Source organism: Mandrillus leucophaeus, unplaced genomic scaffold (assembly GCF_000951045.1).
Source record: "Mandrillus leucophaeus isolate KB7577 unplaced genomic scaffold, Mleu.le_1.0 Scaffold227, whole genome shotgun sequence".
Lineage (NCBI taxonomy): Eukaryota > Metazoa > Chordata > Mammalia > Primates > Cercopithecidae > Mandrillus > Mandrillus leucophaeus.
In genome coordinates, this window is record NW_012102332.1 from 3,204,587 (window position 1) to 3,228,187 (window position 23,601).

Here is a 23,601-nt window from a genome sequence, read left to right on the forward strand (position 1 = left end):
GCTTCAACAACGGGTCTCAACCAAGCATCTTTCCCGCTTCGACAACGGGTCTCAACCAAGCATCTTTCCCGCTTCGACAACGGGTCTCAACCAAGCATCTTTTCCAATTCGACAAGTGTAGGGTGTATACAAGCACCCATTTTTTTAAACCTCAATGGGGATTCTGAAACACAGCCACAGTTATGAACAACCTAATGATAGTCTTACTGAGCTTTCAAAACTACAATACTAAATAAGATCGTTCAGTGGCATTTCGTTGCAGGGCAAAGGCTTCCAAAAAGTGTTTAATATACTCCCAAAGAACACCACAAATGCAGCAAGACGGTTTTGCAATAAAAATGCCTTCAATTCACATAAAACAATAAAATCCGGGCAGCTTGTATTAACTACCATTTTAGACAACAATCTCCAAAGTAAAAAGCAAAACTTCAAAGAGTTAAGCTCAAAGCTCCTATTCCTGGAGCGCATTACAAAATTTCTATAAAATGCATTTTATAATGGTCTTTACAAAATAAAAAACACTAGTTAAAGGCCCTTACCTTTTCTAGGAGGAAGCTCTCCGTTCTGGGTTGATTCTGTTCCAGTGTATACAATTTCTCCATCTTTAACCATTTCGTTCCACAGACCACAGAGCCCATCTCTTGTGAATGCAAGCTGGCAATGATAAACGAGATAAGCTTACAGAGTGCTCACACTCACATTGCAATTTTTACAGAATGGTATGGGAAAAAAATCTCAATCTCTCTTATGTATTCAATCACTCAGTAATAAAATCAATGATTTACTAAATTAGTGACTTAATCATTTTACATTTCATGAAAGTCATCCAAGAAATAAAAGTGAAAAGGTGCATAATAGTGTCAATACTAGGCTACCTCTTGTGTAACATACAAGAAAAAAGACACGTGGTCCGGCGAAGTCGCTCATGCCTGTAATCCCAGCACTTACAGGAGGCCAAGAGGGGCAGATCACCTGAGATGAGGAATTTGAGACCAGCCTGGCCAACACGGTGAAACCCCATCTCTACTAAAAATACAAAAGAATTAGCCAGGTATGGTGGCATGCGCCTGTAATCCCAGCTACTCAGGAGGCTGAGGCAGGAGAATCGCTTGAACCCAGGAGGTGGAGGTTGCAGTACGCTGAGATCATGCCACTGCACTCAGCCTCAGTGACAAGAACAAGACTCGGTCTCAAAAAAAAAAGAAAAGAAAGACACACACAAACAAACACACATGCATGTGCTCTAAAAAGATAAACCAAAAGCAAGTATCAATGACTACCTGTAAGGAAATGGGGAGGGGATATGGGCAAAGGCAGCAGGACCAGAAAAAGCAACATTTTAAGTATACTTTGTGTCTTTACTTCTGAAATATACATGACTTTCATCCTCAAAAATTAAAATTAAATTATAAAAAAGCAAAACCTACAACTGGCAACAAGCAAATTAACCCACGCATATACAAAGAAAAGTATGTCAAGGGACTTTTGAACTATACATAATTAATAGAATATACTATAATGAAAAATAAAATCTTATATTTATTGGTATTGATAATATTGTCACAATTTTAGAACTACTTCATGTTGCACAATAAAGCAATGTAAATACAATAAAACATGTTTATGATAAAGTATTAAATGTTATTAGAAATTAAGACTTTAGGCCAGTCATGGTGGCTAACACCTGTAATCCCAGCATTTGGGAGACCAAGGTAGGTAAATCACTTGAGGTCAGGAGTTCATGACCAGCCTGGCCAACATGGTGAAACCCCACCTCTACTAAGAATAGAAAAAATTAGCCAGGTGTGCTGGTATATGCCTGTAATCCCAGTCCCTCGGGAGGCTGAAGCAGAATAGCACGAACCCAGGAAGCAGAGGTTTCAGTGAGCCGAGATTGTGCCAATGCACTCCAGCCTGGGCAAACAGAGCGAGACTCTATCTCAAAACAATAATAATAATAATAATTAAGGTTTTCAGTATAAAAGAGGAAAACTATCAAAGAAATTTTGAAACACAACTTAAATTGGAAATCTATGAACTTTATTTTTGCGTATGTTTGCTTACTCTGTTTTTTGGAAGGACCAGAATCAATGGCAACCTGACCTCAGGCACCCAGATTTTGGTCTCTGAGTACCATTTCCCAATAAAAGAAGCTAGGACTCTTGGGGAAAATGAGATTCAAGGGCCGGGGCACACAAAGATGAGTCTGGAATATCTTGTTTCTTCAAAGAAAAAGCTACTCATGGCCAGGTGCGGTAGCTCACGCCTATAATCGTAGCACTACGGGAGGCTGAGGCGGGCAGATCACTTGAGGTCAGGAGTTCAAGACCAGCCAACATGGTGAAACCTCGTCTCTTCTAAAACTACAAAAATTAGTTGGGCATGGTGGCAGATGCCCATAATCCCAGCTACTCTGGAGGCTGAGGCAGGAGAATAGCTTGAACCCAGGAGGCGGAGGTTGCAGTGGGCCAAGACTGTGCCACTGCACTCCAGCCTGGGTGACAGAGTAAGACTTTATCTCAAAAAAAAAAAAAAAAAGCAGCTGTTCAAAGACTGATAGGGACTCCTGGCCAAATTTATAATAATTATAATAACTGTGAACATCAAAATCAAAAACACCTTTGCTTGTCAACATTTGTGAGTCAGAAAAGGCCCAGAACAGGAAAAGGGGGCATTTCAGACACTGGGGGAAGGCATCCATCCTGAAAACTGTGTATGCAACAGAAGCCCCCTTGTCTGGCAAAAAAAAAAAAAAAAAAAGCCATTTTTAATTAAAAGAGATGTTTGCCCATCTTTTTTTTTTTAAAAAAAAAAAAAAAAAAAGCCATTTTTAATTAAAAGAGATGTTTGCCCATCTTTTTTTTTTTTAAACTTCTGTGGATACACACTAGTTGTATGTATATATGGGTATGTATGTATGTATATATGAGCGATTTTCACACAGGCATACTATGTGTAATAATCACATCAGAGTAAATGGAGTATGCATTTATCCATTGTGTTACAAACAATCCAATTATACTTTGTTATTTTTAAATGGACAATAAATTGACTGTAGTCATCCTGTAATGCTGTCAAGTACTAGATTTTATACATTCTATCTAACTCTTTTTTTTTTTTTGAGACGGATCTTGCTCTGGCGCTAGGCTGGAGTGCAGTGCTGCGATCTTGGCTCAGTGCAACCTTCACCTTTCAGGTTCAAGCGATTCTCCTGCCTCAGCCTCCCGAGTAGCAGGGACTACAGGCTCATGCCACCATACCCAGCTAATTTTTGTAGTTTTGGTAGAGATGGGGTTTCACCATGTCGGTCAGGATGGTCTCGGTCTCTTGACCTCATCATGATCCACCTGCCTCGGCCTCCCAAAGTGCTGGGATTACAGGCGTGAGCCACTGCACCCAGCCCTATCTAATTCCATTTTTATACCCATTAACTGTCTGTACTTCACCCCCACTTTATCCTTCCCTGTCTCTGATAACCATCATTCTACTCTATCTCCATGAGTTCAATTGCTTTCATTTGCTTAGCTCCTACAAATTAGTGAGAACATGCAAAGTTTGTTTTTCTGGATCTGGCTCATGACATTGTCCCTGACTTAACATAATGACCTCCAGTTGTATCCATGTTGTTGCAAACGACAGTATCCCATTCTTTTTTATGGTTGAACAGTACTCCATTGAGTATATATACTACATTTCCCTCACCTGTTCATCTGCTGGGGGACACTAAGGTCGCTTCCAAATCTTGGCTATTGAAAATAGTGCTGCAACAAACATGAGAATGTACATATTTCTTCAACATACTGATATTCTTTCCTCTGGGTATATACCTACCAGTGGGATTGCTGAATCATATGACAGTCCTATTTTTAGTTTTTTGAGGAACCTCCAAGCTAATCTCCATAATGGCTGTGCTAATTTATATTCCCACCAACAGCGTACAAGGGTTCCCTTTTCTCTATATCCCTGCCAGCATTTGTTCTTGTTTGTCTTTTGGATATAAGCCACTTTAATTAGGGTGAGATAATATCTCATTGTAGTTTTGATTTGCATTTCTCTGATGATAACTCATGTTCAGCACCTGCTCATATTGCCTGTTTGTCATCTGTATATCTTCAGAAATGTCTATTCAAATCTTTTGCCCATTTGTATTGGATTATTAGATTTTTTTTTCCTACAGAGTTGCTTGAGCTGCTTATATATTCTGGTTATTAATCCCTTGTCCGATGGGTAATTTGCAAGTATTTTCTCCCATTCTGTGGGTTGTCTTTTCATTTTGTTGACTGTTTCCTTTGCTGTGCAGAAGCTTTTTAACTTGATGTGACCCCATGTGTCCATTTTAGCTTTGGGTGCCTGTGTTTATGAAGTATTACTCAAGAAATCATTACCCAGTGCAATGTCCTGGAGAGTTTCCCCAATGTTTTCTTTTAGCATTTTCATAGTCTGAAGTCTTAGGCATAAGTCTTTACTCTATTTTGACGTGATTTTTGTATGTGGTGACAGAGAGCAGTCTAATTTAATTTTTCTGCATATGGGTGTCTCATTTTCCCAGCACCATTCATTAATAAGACTATCCTTTCCCTCATGTATCCTCCGGATGCCTCAAAGATGAGTTCACTGTAGATGTATGGATTTATTTCTGGGTTCTCTATTCTGTTCCATTGGTCGACGTGTCTGTTTTTATACCAGTACCATGCTGTGTTGGTTATACCTTTGTAGTAAACTTTGCACTTGATCTAAGCCAAAAAAGACCAGGAAGTGATTGTAGTATAATTTCAAGTCACGTAATGCAATTTCTCCAGTTTTGTTTTTTGCTCAGGATGGCTTTGGCTATTCTCTTTTATGATTCCATATAAATTTCAGGATTTTTTTTTTCTATTTCTGTGAAGAATGTCATTGGTATTTTGATAGGGATTACACTGAACCTGTAGATTGCTCTGGGTAGTACAGACATTTTAACAATATTGATTCTTCCAATCCATGAACATGGAGTATCTTTTCCTTTTTTGTGTGTCTTCTTCAATTTCCTGCACCAATGCTTTACAGTTTTCACGATAGAGATCTTTTCACTTCTTGGGTTAGGTTTATTCCTACGTATTTTACTTTATTTGTAGCTATTATAAATGGAATCATTTTTCTTGATTTATTTCTCATACTGTTCACTGTTAACATATAGAAATGCTACTGATTTGGCCGGGTGCAGTGGCTCATACCTGTAATCCCAGCACTTTGGGAGGCCGAGGCTGGCGGATCACCTGAGGTCAGGAGTTCAAGACCAGTCTGGCCAACGTGGTGAAACCATGTCTGTACTAAAAATACAAAAACTAGCCAGGTGTGGTGGCAGGCGCCTGTAATCCCAGCTACTCAGGTGGTTAAGGCAGGAGGATCGCTTGAACCTAGGAGGCAGAGGTTGCAGTGAGCCAAGAGTGTGCCATTGCTTTCCAGCCTGCGCCACAGAGTGAGACTCCACCTCAAAAAAAAAAAAAAAGAAAGAAAGAAAGAAATGTTACTGATTTTAGTATGTTAATTTAGTACCCTGCAATTTTACTGAATTTATTAGTTCTAATCATTTTTTGGTGGAGTTTTTAGGTTTTTCCAAATATAACAATCATCTGCAAACAAGAATAATTTGGCTTCTTCATTTCCAATTTGGATGCCCTTTATTTTTTTTTTTATTTTTTTCTGAGATGGAGTCTTGCTCTGTAGCCCAGGCTGGAATATAGTGGCACAATCTCAGCTCACAGCAATCTCCGCCTCCGGGGTTCAAGCGATTTCCCTGCCTCAACCTCCCAAGTAGCTGGAACAACAGGTACCCGCTACCACACTCAGCTAATTTTTATATTTTTAGTAGCGATAGGGTATCACCATGTTGACCAGGCTGGTCTCAAATTCCTGACCTCAAGTGATCCACTCACCTCAGCCTCCCAAAGTGCTGGGATTACAGGTGTGAGCCACTGCATCCGGCCTTTACTTCTCTCTCTTATCTAACTCCTCTAACAAGGGCTTCCAGTATTATATTGAATAACAGTGGCGACAGTGGGCATCCTTGTCTTGTTCCAGATCTTAGAGGAAAGGCTTTCAGTTTTTCACCTTTCAGTATACTAGCTGTGCATCAGTCATATATGGCTTTTATTGCGTTGAGGTGTGTTCCTTCTATAACCAGTTTAGGGTTTTTATTATGAAAGGATGTCAAATTTTATCAAACGCCTTTTTAGCATGAATTTAAATGATCATACGGTTTTTTATCCTTCATTCTATTGATATGATGTATCAAACTGATTGATTTGGATATGGTGAACCATCCTGGCATCCCGGGGATAAACCCCACTTTGGTCATGAAGAATGATCTTTTTCATGTGTTGCTGAATTCGGTTTCCTGGTATTTTGTGGAGTATTTTTTGCATCAATGTTCATCTGGGATACTGGCCTGTTTTCTTTTTTGATTATGTCTTTGTCTGGTTTTGGTATCAGGTATCAGGCCTTTTAGAATAAGTTTAGAAGTATTCCCTTCACCTCTATTTTTCAGAATAGTTTCACTAGGATTGGTAATAGTTCTTTAAATGTTTGGTAAAATTCAGCAGTGAAGCCATTGGGTCCCGGGCTTTTCTTTGCTGGAAGACTTTTTATTATTACAGTTTCAATCTCATTACCTGTTATTGGTATGTTCAGGTTCTGGATTTCTTCATGGTTCAACCTTGGAAGTCTGTATGTGCCTGTGAAATTATCCATTGCTTTTTCCTTTTGCTTTTTTTTTTTTTTTCCCTCCCTGAGACACAGTCTCACTCTGTCACCCAGGCTGGAGTGCAGTAACATGATCTCAGCTCACTGCAACCTTCACCTCCCAGGCTCAAGTGATTCTCGTGCCTCAGCCTCCCAAGTGGCTGGAATTACAAGCACGCAACACCACGCCTGGTTAATTTTTGTATTTTTAGTAGATATGGAGTTTCACCATGTTGGCCAGACTGGTCTCAAAATCACGATCTCAAGTGATCCACCTGCCTCAACCTCCCAAAGTGCTGGGATTACAGTCATGAGCCACCGCATCCAGCCTGCAAACTTATCTATTTCTTCCAGATTTTCCAATTTATTGACATATAGTTGTTCATAGTCTCTAACGACCCTTTGAATTTCTGCAATATCAGTTGTAATGCCTACTTTTTCACCTCTGATTTTATTTGGGTCTTCTTTTTCTCTTAGCCTGCCTGAAGGCTTGCCAATTTCATTTATCTTTTAGAAAAACCAACTTTTCTTTTCATTGATCTTTTGTATTCTTTTCTTCATTTCAACTTCATTTTATTTCTGCTCTGATATTTATGATTTGTGTCCGTCTAATTATGGGTTTGGTTAGCTCCTTCTTTTCTAGTTCTTTAAGATGTATCATTAGGTTATTTATTTGAAGTTTTTCTACTTTTTTGATTTAGGCACTTAGAGCTATAAATTTTCCTCTTAGTACTTCTTTCACTATATCCCACAGGTTTCGTATGCTGCGTTGCCGTCGCCATTTGTTTCAAGAAATTGTTTAATTTCATTCTTAATTTTTTCATTGACCTGTTGGTCATTCAGGGGCACATTGTTTAATTCCCATGTGTTGGTGGAGTTTCCACAATTCCTTGTTATCGATTTTTAGTTATAGTCCATTGTGATCAGAGAAGATACTTGACATAATTTTTTTAACTTTTTTATGGCAAAAGACAGGAATCTAGCTTCATTCTTCTGCATATGACTGTCAAGTTTTCCCAGCACCATTTATTGAAGAGACTGTCTTTTCCCCAGTGTATGTTCTTGGTACCTTTGTCGAACATGAGTTCGCTGTAGATGTGCAGATTTGTTTCTGGATTCTCTATTCTGTTCCACTGGTCTATGTGTCTGTTTTTGTGCTAGTACCATGCTGTTTTGGTTACTATAGCTCTATAGTATAATTTGAAGTCAGGTAATCTGATTCCTCCAGTTTGTTTCTTTTTAATTAGGAGAGCTTCAGTTATTCTGAGTCTTTTGTGGTCCAACATGAATTTTCGGATTTTTTGTTGTTGTTGTTTCTGTGAAGAATGTCATTGGCATTTCGCTAGGGATTGCATTGAATCAGTAGATTGCTTTGGGTAGTATGGACATTTTAACAATACTGATTCTTCCAATCCATAAACATGAAACATTTTTCCATTTTTTGTGTCCTCTTTAATTTCTTTCATCAGCGTTTTAGAGTTTTCATTACAGAGATCTTTGTAATGATCTTCTTTGGTTACTTCCTAGGTATTTAATTTTACGTGTGGCTACTGTAAATGGGATTACTTTTCTAATTTCTTTTTCATATTGTTTACTATTGGCACACAGAAATGCTACTGATTTTTTTATGTTGATTTTGTATACTGGAACTGTACTGAATTTATCAGCTCTAATCATTTTCTTGTGGAGTCTTTAGGTTTTTCCAAATATAAAATCATATCATCTGCAAACAAGGATAATTTGACTTCTTCCTTTCCAATGTGGATGCCTTTTATTTCTTTCTCTTGTCTCATTGCTCTAGCAAGAACTTCCAGTACTATGTTGCATAACGGTGGCCACACTGAGCATCCTTGTCATGTTCCAGATTTGGAGGAAAGGCTTTCAGTTTTTCACCATTCAGTATGATACTAGCTGTGGGTCTATCATATATGGCTTTTATTATGTTGAGGTATGTTTCTTCCATAACCAGTTTTAACAGATTTTTATCATGAAAGGATGTTGAATTTTATCAAATGCTTTTTCAGCATCAATTGAAATACACATGGTTTTTATCCTTCTGTTGATACGAGGTATCACATCAATTGACTTGCATATGTTGAATCATCCTTGTATCCCAGGGATAAATCCCACTTGGTCACAATGAATGATCTTTCTAATGTATTGCTGAATTTGCTTTGCTAGTATTTTGTTGAGGATATTTGCATCAATATTCATCAGAGACACTGGCTTGTGGTTTTCTTTCTTTGATGTGTCTTTGTCTGCTTTTAGTATCAAGTTTTGAATTTTTAATGACTTATTTAGTGGCCTAACATATGGTCTATCTTTGTGGATGATCCATGTGCTAAAGAAAACAATGCACATTCTGCAGCCATCAGAATGAAACGTTCTAGAAATATCTATTAAATCCATTTGGTCTATAGGGCAGATTAAGTTTGATGTTTCTTCGTTAATTTTGTCTGGATGATCTGTCCAATGCTGAAAGCGGAGTGTTAAAGCCTCCATCTATTAACGTATTAAGGCCTCTCTCTCTCTTTAGCTCTAATATTTATGTATCCGGGTGCTCTAGTGTTGAGTGCATATATACATATATTTACAATAGTTATAGCCTCTTGCTGAAATGGCCCCTTTATCATTACATAATGACTTTTTTGGTCTCCTTTTATAGTTCCTGTCTTGAAATCTATTTGGTCTGACATAACTACTATGCTGTTTTTTGATTTCCATTTGCCTCTCCCTTTTTCCATCCCCCTGCGTCATCCTGAGGAGATGGTCTCCAATTTGAAGAAGCAAGCAGCCAGTGAACTGCCTGTGGGGAGGGGCGGCCTCCAAGAGCCCAGGGCTTCAGTTCCACAACCATGATGGACCCACTTCTACCAATGAGGACCTGGGCTCCAGATGACAGCATGCCCTAGCCGACACCTTGACTACAGCCTTGTGACACCCGAAGTAGAGGATGGAACTAAGCTATGGCCAGACTCCTGACCCAGACCAACTGTGAGAGTATAAATGCATGCTGTTACAAGCTGCCAAATATGTGGTTGGTAACTTTTCTGTAATGACAGAAACCAAGCCAGCATTCTTCAGTATTTGTCGAAGGAAAAGCTTTCTCTCAGCACTCTTATTTTTTCTCTTCACATCACTAACAGGATAACTGCCATAAACATACTTGGAACCAAAACATATGACTTTTGGTAAAAATATCAGCTGGTGGGGGAGAGATAAACTCCTTCCTAAAAAGCGAGCCCTGGCCAGGTATAGTGACTCACATCTCTAATCCCAGCACCTTGGAAAACTGAGGCAAGAGAATCACTTGCACCCAGGCATTCAAAACCAATCTAGGCAACATAGCAAGACCCTGTCTCTACAAAAAAAATTTAAAAATTAGCAGAAGGCTGGGCATGGTGGCTCACACCTGTAATTCCAGCACTTGGGAGGCCAAGGCAGGTGAACTGTTTGAGCTCAGGAGTACAAGACCAGTCTGGGCAACATGGCGCAACGCCATCTCTACCAAAAATACAAAAAATTAGCCAGGGGTGGTGGTGTGCCTGTACTCCCAGCTACTTGGAGGCTGAGGTGGGAGAACTGCTTGAGACCAGGAGGTAGAGGCTGCAGTGAATTGAGATCACTCCACTATACTCCAGTCTGGGCAACAGAGCAAGACCCTGTCCAAAAAAAAATTAAATTAAAATTTAAAAATTTTTAATATTTTTTAAAATTTATATTATTTTAATATAAAAAATAAAATTAAAAAGTGAGGCAAGAGCATTCAGAGCCCCTGAAATTTAACGAGTAAATGGAAAGGTTTGACTCTTCTACTCATTCAGTCAGAGGAGGGCAGTGAAGACATGCACTGGGGTTCAGTCCAGTCCCTACCACAGTGCACATAAGAGGCTAATGGTGGCCAGAACTCACAGCCCCATGTGGGCCGTGCTCCAGGAGTTACAGACTATCTTCAGGCACTCAAGGGAATATGACATTTGACCTGTGTCTTAAAGTAATAACTCAGAAAACAGAAACAGAGAAGATGAATTAAGAAGCTATCACTGGCCGGGCGCAGTGGCTCACGCCTGTAATCCCAACACTTTGGGAGGCCCGAAGCAGGCGGATCACGAGGTCAGGCGATTAAGAACATCCTGGCTAACACGGTGAAACCCTGTCTGTACTAAAAATACAAAAAATTAGTCGGGCGTGGTGGCACGCGCCTATAGGCCCAGCTACTCGGGGAGCTGAGGCAAGGGAATTGCTTGAACCCAGGAGGCAGACGTTGCAGTGAGCAGAGACCGCACCACTGCACTCCAGCATGGGTGACAGAGCGGGACTGCATCTCGAAAAAAAAAAAGGCTATTACCAAGGGTCCAAAAAAGAAAGGATGAGAGTCGAAGTCAAGACAGGGAAAGTATAGTCTTTAAGATTATTTCAGGCAGGGCACGATGGCTCACACCTGTAATCCCAGCACTTTGGGAGGCCAAGGTGGGCAAACTGCTTGAACCCAGGAGTTCGAGCCAGAGCAACATGATGAAACCCGGTCTCTACAAAAAATACAAAAATTAACCAGGCGTGGTGGTGTGCACCTGTAGTCCCACTACTCAGGAGACTGAGGGAGGAGGATCACCTGAGCCTGGGGAGTTGAAGGCTGCAGTGAGCCGTGATGGTGCCACTGCATTCCAGCCTGGGCAACTGAGAGTGAGACCCTGACTTAAAAAAAAAAAGGAAATTATTTCAAATCACATAAGTTGAATCAAATGTGAAAAGGAAAATAAGGGAGGGAACAGAAGAGGAATTAGAATTAGTCGTTTTAACCACTAAGATTTGCCCTGACTACTGAACATAAACGTGGAGCTCCTCCCCATTCCACCAACCCTCAGTAAACACAGATCCACATCTTAGCAGAGGGAGCAGGGCTAGAGACTCAACTCTGGGAATAGTCCACAAATGGACTGTAGATGATGTCCTGGAGAAGACGCCAACACCCAAGCAGAGAGGGTGGACCACTGGCCAGCCCTGAAAGCACTCTGAGATTGCCCCACACTGGCTGGGCTCCACACATCAGTGTTGTGTGGTACAGCCTAGATTGAGAAACATTAGTGTTACAGAGGTACCATTTAAAAAAAAAAAAAAAAACGGCCAGGCGCAGTGGCTCACGCCTGTAATCCTAGCACTTCGGGAGGCCGAGGCAGGTGGATCACCTGAGGTCGGGAGTTCAAGGCCAGCCTGACCACCATGGAGAAACCCTGTCTCTACTAAAAATACAAAATTAGCCAGGGTAGTGGCGCATGCCTGTAATCCCAGCTACTCAGGAGGCTGAGGCAGGAGAACTGTTTGAACCTGGGAGGCGGAGGTTGCGGTGAGCCGAGATCGCACCACTGCACTCCAGCCTGGGCAAAAAGAGCGAAACTCCGTCTCAAAAAATAAAAATAAAAAATAAATAAATAAATAAATAAATAAAGCCAAAAGATGAAACATTTAAACACTAAGCCAAAGAGGAAGCCCGGTTAACATGGAAACAAGAATAATTACCACAGCCTTTCAATTATTACCTGGGTAGCATTGGGAAGGAAGAGGATAGGATAGACCTTGTCCTTGTGAGTGACAAGGAATTCTTTTCTGGAAGGTGGAGACTGGACTCCTGGAGGGACATGCACTGTGGAAGCCTCCTAGGAACTGATGATCCAAATGAACGGTAAGCACCATTCAAAAAACAACTTGGGCACCTTAAAGGTGGAACATCTCTAAGGCAATTAAAGCAAGCCTCACTGGAGGAGGTCTCCAAAGAGTTAGACTGTGAACAAGCAAAAGTGAAGCCCAGGAGAAGAGCTCTCCAGACCACAGACGGTACAGGATCCTGACTGAGGAAGCAGCAGCCTGGGAACAACTGGAAGACAGCCGGGGCACTGGTAAGAACAGGGACTATAGGCAGGGCGTGGTGGCTCACGCTAGAATCCCAGAGCTTTGGGAGGCCAAGGCAGAAGAACTGCTTGAGGCCAAGAGTTCAAGATCAGCCTGGGCAACGTGGTAAAACCGTATCTCTACAAAAATGTAAAAATTAGCCAAGTGCATGGCACACACCTGTAATCCCAGCTACTCAGGAGGCTACAGCAGGAGGGTTACCTGTGCCCAGGAGTTTGAGGTTACAGTGAGCTCTGATCATACCACAGCACTCCAACCTGGGTGACAGAGACCCTATTCATTTAAAAAAAAAGAAAAAGAAAAAAAAAGAATGGGACTTCCAATTTGTACAGTGAGAGTATTTATTTCTACAACTGTCTCCAATTAGCTTTTCATTAGTAGTTGACTTACCTAAACGTGCCCAGTAGGTTTTCAACTTTTGCCTTTTTAGATTCAGATCCCAGATGCTTCTAATTAGGTTATTTGGGCTGAGAACTCTTTTCTAATTTGATCTCACATTCCTATCTTACACCACTGAAATGACATGGCAAGTAAAGGCACTTTCATCGTCAAAAGACCGCAGCAAGAGAGGCAGTAACAGGCTCACTTTTTGTAAGTTCGTAAACAGAAGCTCAGAGGTTCAATTACTTGACCAAAGGTCACACAACACTGAGGCTGTGAGAGGTGGGATTTGGGAAGAGGCCCAACTCCAAGGCTTATTTGCTTCCCACCAACACCAAAACACACGCCCACACCTGCAGCACGGCAGCCAGGGCAAGCCTTCACACTCCCATACGTAGGCCACCAGTACTTTAATACCAATCAGAACTAGGCAAGCAAACCGTTAAGGCAATTTTTTTTTTTTTTTTTTTGAGATGGAGTCTTGCTCTGTCGCCCAGGCTGGAGTGCAGTGGCGCGATCTCAGCTCACTGCAAGCTCCGCCTCCCGGGTTCACACCATTCTCCTGCCTCAGCCTCCCGAGTAGCTGGGACTACAGGCGCCGTCATCACGCCCGGCTAATTTTTTGTATTTTTGGTAGAGATGGGGTTTCACCATGTTAGCCAGGATGGTCTCAATCTCCTGAACTCATGATCCACCCACCTCAGCCTCCCAAAGTGCTGGGATTACAGGCGTGAGCCACCGCGCCCGGCCCGTTAAGGCATTTATTAAAATGACTATAGTCAGGCAATAAAATCCAAAACAATAATATAACAAATGAATACCTGATTAACGTATAGGTTAGAAAATGTTTCTTTTTCATGTCCTTAAAATTTGACAGAGAAGTAATCTGTTCAAATATTTGCAGATGAGTAAAGGTATACGGCTTTTTTTCTTAAACCTACAGAAAAATACTAAACCCCTACTGAACGTAGGACAACATATGAAAAAATGTTAAGAACAGGTTCCTAGAACAATTGGAAACGTCAGATAGGAACATTAAGTACATCGATTTGAAGATATCCTAGAAGCAGCAAGGGAGTGAGGTCTTCCTAAAGCCTAAGACCCATGAGAGGAAGAAAGAGGCCCAGAGAACCTAAGCAAGCAGGGATGAGACAGAGAAGCAAAGCGGAGCTTCTGACAGACTCCCAGGGCCCTCATACAGGACAAAGAGGCCTGGCGGACCCCACGCTCTGAGCTGGAACCTCAAAGGACCACACACCAGAAATACAGGTGAGTGAGAAGTAGACCAGTCTTCACAGAAACCATCCCAGTTTCGCATTCTCTCAATTTCCAACGGGCCTGCAGTGACCTAGGATTGCCTAGAACATCCTCTCCGGAGGAAGATATTGCTACCCAGAGCCTCGATTTATTGCTACAATATTGCACATACAATATCTGGAACTCAAGCAAAAATAATAATGACAAAGATACAATACCACCTCACTGAAAAATGAAAAAAAATAGAAGTCAATAGAATAGACCAAGAGTGGATCCTGAAAACAGAAATATACAGACTTTTGTAATGGAAGACGAGCCTGAGGAATGAACTGAAGTGCTGACATTCTGCTCAGCAGACCCCAGCTCAGGGAAATGGCATGAGGGAAGTGCGAGAGCGAGACAAGGAGATCAGCGAAGCAACGGTATGAGGTATAGGACTTCACAGTCGGCTAAGCGTGATTTCAGCCTACTCTGCCTATGTAGGAGCCATTCTTACTTCCTTTAATTTCCTAAAAAAAGAAAAATATATATTAAAAAAGAGTGATTTTCTATTTTTCAATGGTTGAAAAATAATCAAAAGAATCATATGTCAACCAAGTGCGGTGGCTCACACCTGTAATCCCAGACTTTGGGAGGCCAAGGCGGGGGCGGGGGGGTGGATCGTGAGGTCAGGAGTTCAAGACCAGCCGGGCCAACATGGGGAAATCCCGTCCCTACTAAAAACACCAAAAAAAAAAAAATTAGCCAGGCATGGTGGTGCATGCCTGTAATCCCAGCTACTCCAGAGTCTGAGGCAGGAGAACTGCTTAAACCTGGAAGGTGGAGGTTGCAGTGAGCCAAGATCGCACCACTGCACTCCAGCCTGGGCAACAGAGCAAGACTCCCTCTCAGGAAAAAAAAGAAAAAATCATATGTCAACACATGAAAATTATATGACATTCAAATTCTGATATCTACAAAGTTTTCCTGGAATATTGCCCCACACACGTTTGGTGGCTGCTCTCGCGTGACAGTGGCCAAGGTGAGTTGTTGTAAAAGAGCACGTACAGCCCACGTAAACATTTACCATCTGGTGCTTTATGGAAAAAATGTGCTGACCCTTATGTTAGTGCCACCTCTTCTCAGTGAGCTGCAAATACAACCAATTGTTCAGTCAGCACATTCACTAGGCCTATGTGGCTTTTCCAGAAGGTTTGCAAGAAGAAACTACACCATAAAATAGTCCAAGGAGGAAAGAAAAAGGGAGGAATGAAACCATTGAGTTCCCTCCTCTCTCCTTGTAAAGTGGTGAACGTTCACACCACGGGGAATTCACACCCACACTCACCGCACCCTCCAGGCTGTCACTGGCTCCTTGGTAGGCAGTCAGGAAGCCATAATCCAACTCTCTTGTGTGACATCATAGCGGAGGTTGGAGCCGAAGGGCAGCCCACAGGCATGAGTCAACCAAGAGGGACACAGAGAGGTAGCTAAGGAATCTATGGGGTCGGACAAGGTTTATAAATACACTTTTAAAAGAACTACCTTTAATACGGTCAAGCAATTAAAAAATCGTATTAACAGCCGGGCACGGTTCACGCCTGTAATCACAGCAGTTTGGGAGGCCGAGGCAGGCGGATCACGAGGTCAGGAGTTCAAGACCAGCCTGGCCAATCTGGTGAAACCCCATCTCTACTAAAAATACAAAAATTAACTGGGTGTGATGGCAGGCACCTGTAGTCTCAGCTACTTGGGAGGCTGAGGCAGGAGAATCACTTGAACCCAGGAGGTGAAGGCTGCAGTGAGCCGAGATTGTGCCACTGCACTCCAGCCTGGGCAACAAAGCAAACTCCATCTCAGAAACAAAAAGATCATATGAACAATTTCAACACAGAAGTTGAAACTAGAAAAAAGTACCTAAAGTGGCAGTTAAAGAAACTGTCACACACTTCAAACAAAACATTTTAAAGGGATGTGTTTATTGTAATTATACCTCAATAAAGTTGATATTTTTTAAAAATGGAAATTCTGGAATATAAAAATACAATAGTAAAATTTAAAACTCAATGGATTTGATTAAAAACACACTGGGAAGGCCTGTGCTTCCTTCGCCTATAAAGGATTAATTCTGTAGAAATTACTTTCTTGCTATAATCAACTAGAACACCGGACAGAATATACCGAAAAGGTGTTACCAAAAACTGGACAACGGACAGCCCAGAGCTGGGATCCCTAAGAGAAGGAAACACTGCCCAGAAGCAGCTTCCAGGCTGCAGCACAGGAAAGCGGAACCCAAACAGAGCCCAAAGATGTTGCTGAGTTCAGGTGACAGATCAGCTATACTTAGGCCAAAGAACAAGACGACAGCAAGCTCTAGAGATGAGTGGAGGGGCCCCTTGAGTGTCTGTCTGAGTACTACTCTGGGCATAGGTTAAGAAAACTACGGAACACTGGGGAAAGAAGCACTAGAAACAAATAAGCAGCATTGCCATGATGCACACAGTCTCGGAAAAGCCTGCGTTTCCACAAACAAGGACAGAAAGACCTTCTCATACACCAAGCAACAGGCGGAGTCCTGAGAAGAGTATTGCCTTAGCAGTATGGATAAATCAGCCCAAGAGTAAAGGCTGTGTCGATCAGCCCGAACAAACCTTAGAATCAAGCTTTGAAAAGATCAAACTGACCCCATGTAACTTACACATATGGCAGAACAAAACTAAGGCTCTTTAAAAAAAATAAAACAAAATCCTGCATAGAACATAAAATTTATGTCTAGCATTCAATCAAAAATTAGCAGGCATGCAACCATGCCCCCATAACTACGGCAATCAATCAACAGAAGTGACAGACTCAATCAACAGAGATGGATCTAGAAGTGATCAGAGATTACAGAATTCACAGACAAGGACATTAAAAGTTCTCTTACAGAAATGCTCCCTATGCTAATAGAAGGAAAGCATGAATGTGATAAGGAGTAAAACAGAAGATATAAAAAGGACTCAGATGGAATCTCCAAAAATGAAAATACAAAAGTGGAAATTGTGATGGATGAGGTTAACAGATGAAACACTGCATAACAGTTACACCCATAATCTACAATGTCTAAGCATATTAATCAACAGAGAGATACTCTACGCTCTCTCCCTTAACACTCATGTAGTCTAAGTTTAACAAATAACTGCGTCATGCCCACCATCAGTTGCAGGTTGATCTACAGTCACCTAGTTATCCAAAGATCTTTCTCTACTCCATTCCTAAGGAAGGGCTCATAAGAACAATAGTTCCTAAGTCACAGCTCACTGAAAAGTTTGTGGGTTTTTCATCTGAAAAGTCGGTTTTGCTAGAACAAAAATGCTTGATTCACATTTTCTTTTCTTGAATGCCTTAAAAAGGTTACTCAATTTCTTCTTCATAAAGAATTGTCATCTGCTGGGCTCAGTGGCTCACTGCTGTAATCCCAGAACTTTGGGAGGCCAAGGCGGGTGGACTGCCTGAGCTTAGGAGTTCAAGACCAGCCTGGGCAACATGGTGAAACCCCGTCTCTACTAAAAATGTAAAAAATTAGCTGGGTGTGGTGGTGCATGCCTGTAATTCTAGCCACTTAAGAGGCTGAAGCACAAGAATGGCTTGAACCTGGGAGGTGGAGGTTGCAGTGAGCTGAGACAGTGCCACTGTATTCCAACCTGGGCAACAGAGACTGTGTCTCAAAAAAAAAAAAAAAAAAGGAATTGTCATCAAAGTCCCATGGCTAAACCCTTTTCTTTTTTTTTTTTTTCCTATAACTAGTATTATTAGTTTTTTCCAAGAACCAAAGTTAAAAGTTAGTTCTTTAAAACAACAGGCCAGGCACAGTGGCTCACACATGTAATCACAGCACTTTGCAGGAGGATCCCTTGAATGCAGGAGTTGTACACCAGCCTGGACAACAAACCAAGACGCTGTCTCTACAAAAAACTTTTTTTTGCTGCATAATGCTCTCAATTAACCTGACAAAATGTCATATACAGGGTTACCACATCTTTTTTATCACTGAATTTTGAAAACAAAAATTGTTCTATTGAGGCATCTGTATTTGGATATTAGAGGTAAAGAGCACCCTTATAGTCCAAAAAACATAATGAAGATACCTATATTTACAAATTCTTCTATTTCTACCTGTCATCTATCAACTGTATTATGAACCTGAAAGCCTGAGAATAGAATTTATCAAGATATTCATGTTTATGCTTTTTTTTATCTACTGTTCTTTTTTTTTTTTTTTTTTTTTTTTTTTTTTTTAATGAGACGGATTCTCACTCTGTAGCCAGGCTGGAGTACGGTGGCGCGATCTTGGCTCACTACAACCTCCGCCTCCCGGGTTCAAGTGATTCTCCTGCCTCAGCTTCCTGAGTAGCTGGAACTACAGGCACATGCCACCACGTCCAGCTAATTTTTGTATTTTTAGTAGAGACGGGGTTTCGCCATGTTGGCCACGATGGTCTCATCTCCTGACCTCGTGATCCACCCACCTCAGCCTCCCAAAGTGCTGGGATTACGGGCTGAGCCACCGCGCCTGGCCATCTGCTGATATTTCTAAGCATGAAGTGACAATTTTTTTTTTTTTGAGACAGAGTCTTGCTGTGTTGGCCAGGCTGGAGTGCAGTGGTGTGATCCTGGCTCACTGCAACCTTCACCTCCTGGGTTCAAGCAGTTCTCCTGCGTCAACCTCCCAAGTAGCTAGGATTACAAAGGTGCACCACCACGCCTGGCTGTTTTGTATTTTTAGCAGAGACACGGTTTCATCATGTGGGCCAGGCTGGTTTCAAACTCCTGACCTCAAGTGATCCGCCCGCCTTGGCCTCCCAAAGTACTGGGATTACAGGCGTGAGCCATCGCATCCGGCCGAAGTGACAATATTTATATTCAGTAAGTTTAACTCTAAAAGCTTACATTTATGCTTAGTCATTTTTGATGATTAGATGAAGAGACAAATAAATGGTCCCAGTTTAACTACTGATATACTTAACAAACCTTGACGGACCTAAGGGCATTATGCTGAGTAAAGAAAATCATTTCCGAAGGTCACATATCATATGATAATCTCACAATAACAAAATTACAGAGATGGAGAACAGATTAGCTGTTGTCAGGAGTTAGAGATGGTGGCAGAAGAGGGGCAGGAGAGAGATCTTGTAGTGATGAAACAGTTCTGCACAGTAATTATGGTAGTAGGTACATTTATAGACACGTGATAGAATGGCATGGAACTATGCACACACATTGTACCAATTTCAATTTCTGGGTTTTTATACTGTATTACAGTTACGTAAGATGTAACCACTGGGGCAGTATGCGTAAATATACAATGACCTCTCTACTTTCTTTACAACTTCCTGAGAGTCTATTATTAATTCAAAATAAAAACCTTTAAAAAAATTGCTTCATGCATATCTAATTTCCTGTGCTACTTAAAAATGAACCCAAAAATAGAAACTGTAGGAAATTCATCTGAGTGCAGCTTATGCAAGAAGGGGCAGGATAACTCCATTCTGGACCTATGCTCAAAGACATGCCCCTTTACCTTACAACAAAACTGGCAAACGGGCATGTGTTTTAAGAATAAAAAGCTTTTAAGGTATCATGCACTGTTTTTTATGGTTCATTTGCTTAAATGACTTTTTGGTTTGCTAAAAAACTACCAATCACATCAGATTAAAAGTACTCTTACTGTAAAAATAAAAAGTGATGTGACCAACACCTTTTAGCTCTGTAATGTATTACTCTTCACGAGAGCAGCGAAGGAAAACATGGTGATTCAATAACTCCAAACAACAAGCAGAAAAGAGTGTTGAACAGGCTGGGCGTGGTGGCTCACGCCTGTAATCCTAGCACTTTGGGAGGCCGAGGCAGGCAGATCACGAGGTCAGGAGATTGAGACCATCCTGGCTAACATGGTGAAACCCCGTCTCTACTAAAACTACACAAAATGAGCTGGGCATAGTGGCGGGCGCCTGTAGTCCCAGCTACTTGGGAGGCTGAGGAGGGAGAATGGCAGGAACCCAGGAGGGAGAGCTTGCAGTAAGCCAAATGGCACCACTGCACTCCAGCCTAGGTGACAGAGCGAGACTCCCTCCGTCTCAAAAAAAAAAAAAAAAAGTGTGTTGAGTGTTGAACAATTAAATTGTTTATATGTAATAACCAGATATATATGCCTGGCATAAAATGAGCCCTGTGTGAGGTTGCTGGATGTAGAGTCCTAGGCCTGACGCATCCAAATAATGTCTATGATCAAGAAGTCGATGATGTGCTCTCTGTAACACATGAGCATTAAAAGTTTTCATACTCCAAAAACTCTTCCTTTCTAAGTTACTAACACTTTCAAGGGCATTTCAAACAAAATTAGCTGTGGAAAACAGATCTGTTAAATCCTATGGCTAAGAAATATCTTCCTACCCCACGTATTATTCATTACCAAGGTGTCAATTCCATTTCCAATACAAAAGTCTCAAGTAGTGGAGCCCTTTCCACTCCAGCTGGGAGAGCCATCCTCAACAAGATAAGGGTAAAACCTGTGAGCACAAGGCTTCCATCTGCAATTCTTGTCTGCAGGGAAGCTCCCCAAAGAGGGAAACCATGGCTTATTCCTTAGGGTAAAACAACGTCATTCATTTCTTGCATTTAACAAGCAATGCTGGAGGAACATAAAACAAAGGTTAGCAATCACTTTTTTCATGCTACTTAGACCTGTAACACATTTTTCCTCTGGTGCACACTATCCAAAACCTAGTCATTTCCCTTACTCCTAGAAGGAATTCAGACAACTTTCTGGCCAGGTGCAGTGGCTCACGCCTCTAATCCCAGCAATTTGGGAGGCCGAGGCAGGCAGATCACTTTGAGGTCAGGAGACCAGCCGGGCCAACATGGTGAAACCCCGTCTCTACTAAAAATACAAAAATTAGTTGCGCATGCATGGTAGCACACACTTGTAATCCCAGCTACTCGGGAGGCTGAGGTGGGAGAATCACTTGAACTCAGGAGGCGGAAGTTGAAGTGAGCCAAGATTGCACCACTGCACACCAGCCTGGGCAACAGAGTAAGACTGTATCTCAAAGAAAAAAAAAAAAAAAAAAAGACTTTCTAATCATACTGGAAATGTGTAACAAGGGCCAGGTACTGTATATTACACTTAATAAATCAAAACAACAGGCCCTCTAAGACATAAATGGTGCTTCACTGTATGATTATCTGCCTAACCCATCACAGGAACTCAATTCAGTATTAAACTAGTTTTAGATCAAGACACTAGAACTCATGTTTAGCAGTTATTAAATTACAATTACTAAGAAAAAAACTTCATTAGGTAAACTCCTTTACTCCAAAAAGTTTCTCAAAATACATAAACACTAATATAAAAACAATTATTAAAACAAGTTTGCCTGAATCTCAGGATTTCAGAAACATGAAAGTACTCATCTCTCACCTCTCCCACCCACTTAAAATGACAAAAACAGACCATTATAGCTAAATCAAAGGAAATGTTTAAAGAGAAACAAACCCAAAGAGTACACCAATTCTTGACCCAATTCTCTGTGCTCTGTCTTATGTAACATTACACTATGAATAACAATCCCATCATCCACAACAGATTTCTTTTTTTCTTTTTTTTTGAAACGGTTTTGTTCTCATTGCTCAGGCTGGAGTGCAATGGCGTGATCTCGACTCACTGCAACCTCTGCCACCCAGGTTCAAGCGACTCTCCTGTCTCAGCCTCCCAAGTAGCTGGAATTACAGGCATACATCACCACGCCTGGCTAATTTTGTACTTTTAGTAGAGACGGGGTTTCACCATCTTGGTCAGGCTGGCCTCCAACTCCTGACCTCAGGGGATCCACCCGCCTCGGCCTCCCAAAGTGCCAGGACAACAGGCGTGAGCCACCGCACTCGGCCCCACAACACAGTTCTAAACACTGGACTCTCATATCTACAAAAACTCAATACGTGTTTAAAAAGAAAAAGAAAAATTAGGAAAGGGCAATAACACTTTAGTGTATCTATCATCAACTACTGCTTAACAGCATACACGACTTTTGATGAACAGTCGTACTATGTAACACTGTTATAAAAGGCAGATTACTTAATACTTAAAAATGGTTAACCTTAGGGAGGAGGAAAATACACTGACACACAGAAAATATTTCAAACACTTCTTTTTGCTGTTGATAAGGAGTTCCAAAAGTAGTTTTTCTAAGCCATTTCCAAATAAAAGTAGCTTGGGGGTAAACGATTGTCTACTGAAATATTACTGTTATTATTTATTTAATAATGTCCTGAGAAGCTTGCAATTATCTCATTAAATCAAAAAATTAATATCTACGGCCAACATTGTTTCCTCATATTCTTGATGTGAAAATCTGAGCACTCCTCTTAATAAGGAGTTACAAATACAAAACAAACAGCTCAACTGAACTGACTCTTATCTCTCTGGAAACACAAACACAAGACCTCATAAAATGGGTTTCTACAGGCCATAATTACTACAACTTACTTCTCCAATTTTCCCCTCCACAGTTAACTAAACAGCTCAAAAACTATCAGTAACAACAGTCGCCATCATATGGTTAGGAATGTGACATTTCTTAACCACTACTAATAAATAGGAAAAAAAATTTTGCCTATGAATAGATCTCAAGTTTCCTGCACTTGCAAGAAACTAATTAAAAGGCAGCCGTGCACAATCTACAAAAAGAGCCATGAAGACATTTTAAGTTAACATTTTAAGTAACATTTTAAGTTACAGGAAACAAACCTGCTCCTCTAATTCAGCAAGATACAACTGACTTCCCTTTACATACCCTAAAAAAAAGCCTTACACGAGAAATTTAAACATGGAAGCAGAAACACACTAAGAAAAAGACATGTCAAACCCCACCTGTATATCTGTTTTCAACCATTTGGAGTCAAGGCGAGCCTGGGCAGCCAAACAGAAAGAGTCAGAGGGCATCTTTTCTCCAGTTTCCTCCAGTTCTCAGGCCTGCAAGTAAACATACATGTTGAAGACCTAACGCTTTTTAATAGTTTACAAAGACACTCCCGAAAGGTTTAACGCAGAAAAAAAAAGAGAGAGAGAGAGAGAAAACATAAAGGGGGAAGAGAAGAGCTGGGGGAGGAGAGTGAAGGGGAGAGAGGGAAAGAGGGAAGAGATGGAGGGGAGGGAGGTGGGGAAGGGAAAGCCTCCTTCCAAGGTAGGCAGGGTGTGCCGAGTTTCTGCACTACGCTGGCGAGACCTTGAGAATGGACGGTCAGAGGAGGCCAAGTCACAATGTCATCCCCCTGCCCTCAAATCCAAAAGGCACACACACCCGACAGGAGGCCCATCGTTTT

General features: G+C 41.3%; 1 protein-coding gene across 1 annotated transcript in view; it reads right to left on the bottom strand.

Moving 5' to 3' along the window:
- Window positions 1–23,595, bottom strand: part of HERC2 (HECT and RLD domain containing E3 ubiquitin protein ligase 2) — a 227,857-nt gene extending 204,262 nt beyond the window's left edge. Inside the window, exons 1-2 of the mRNA XM_011981498.1 lie at window positions 23,150–23,595; window positions 540–654 (exon numbers count right to left, since the gene is read on the bottom strand). Of these exons, the coding sequence (XP_011836888.1) occupies window positions 540–654; window positions 23,150–23,221 (187 nt within the window). The 5' untranslated portion in view covers window positions 23,222–23,595. The remainder of the gene's footprint in view (window positions 1–539; window positions 655–23,149) is intronic.
- Window positions 23,596–23,601: the final 6 nt, after the last annotated feature.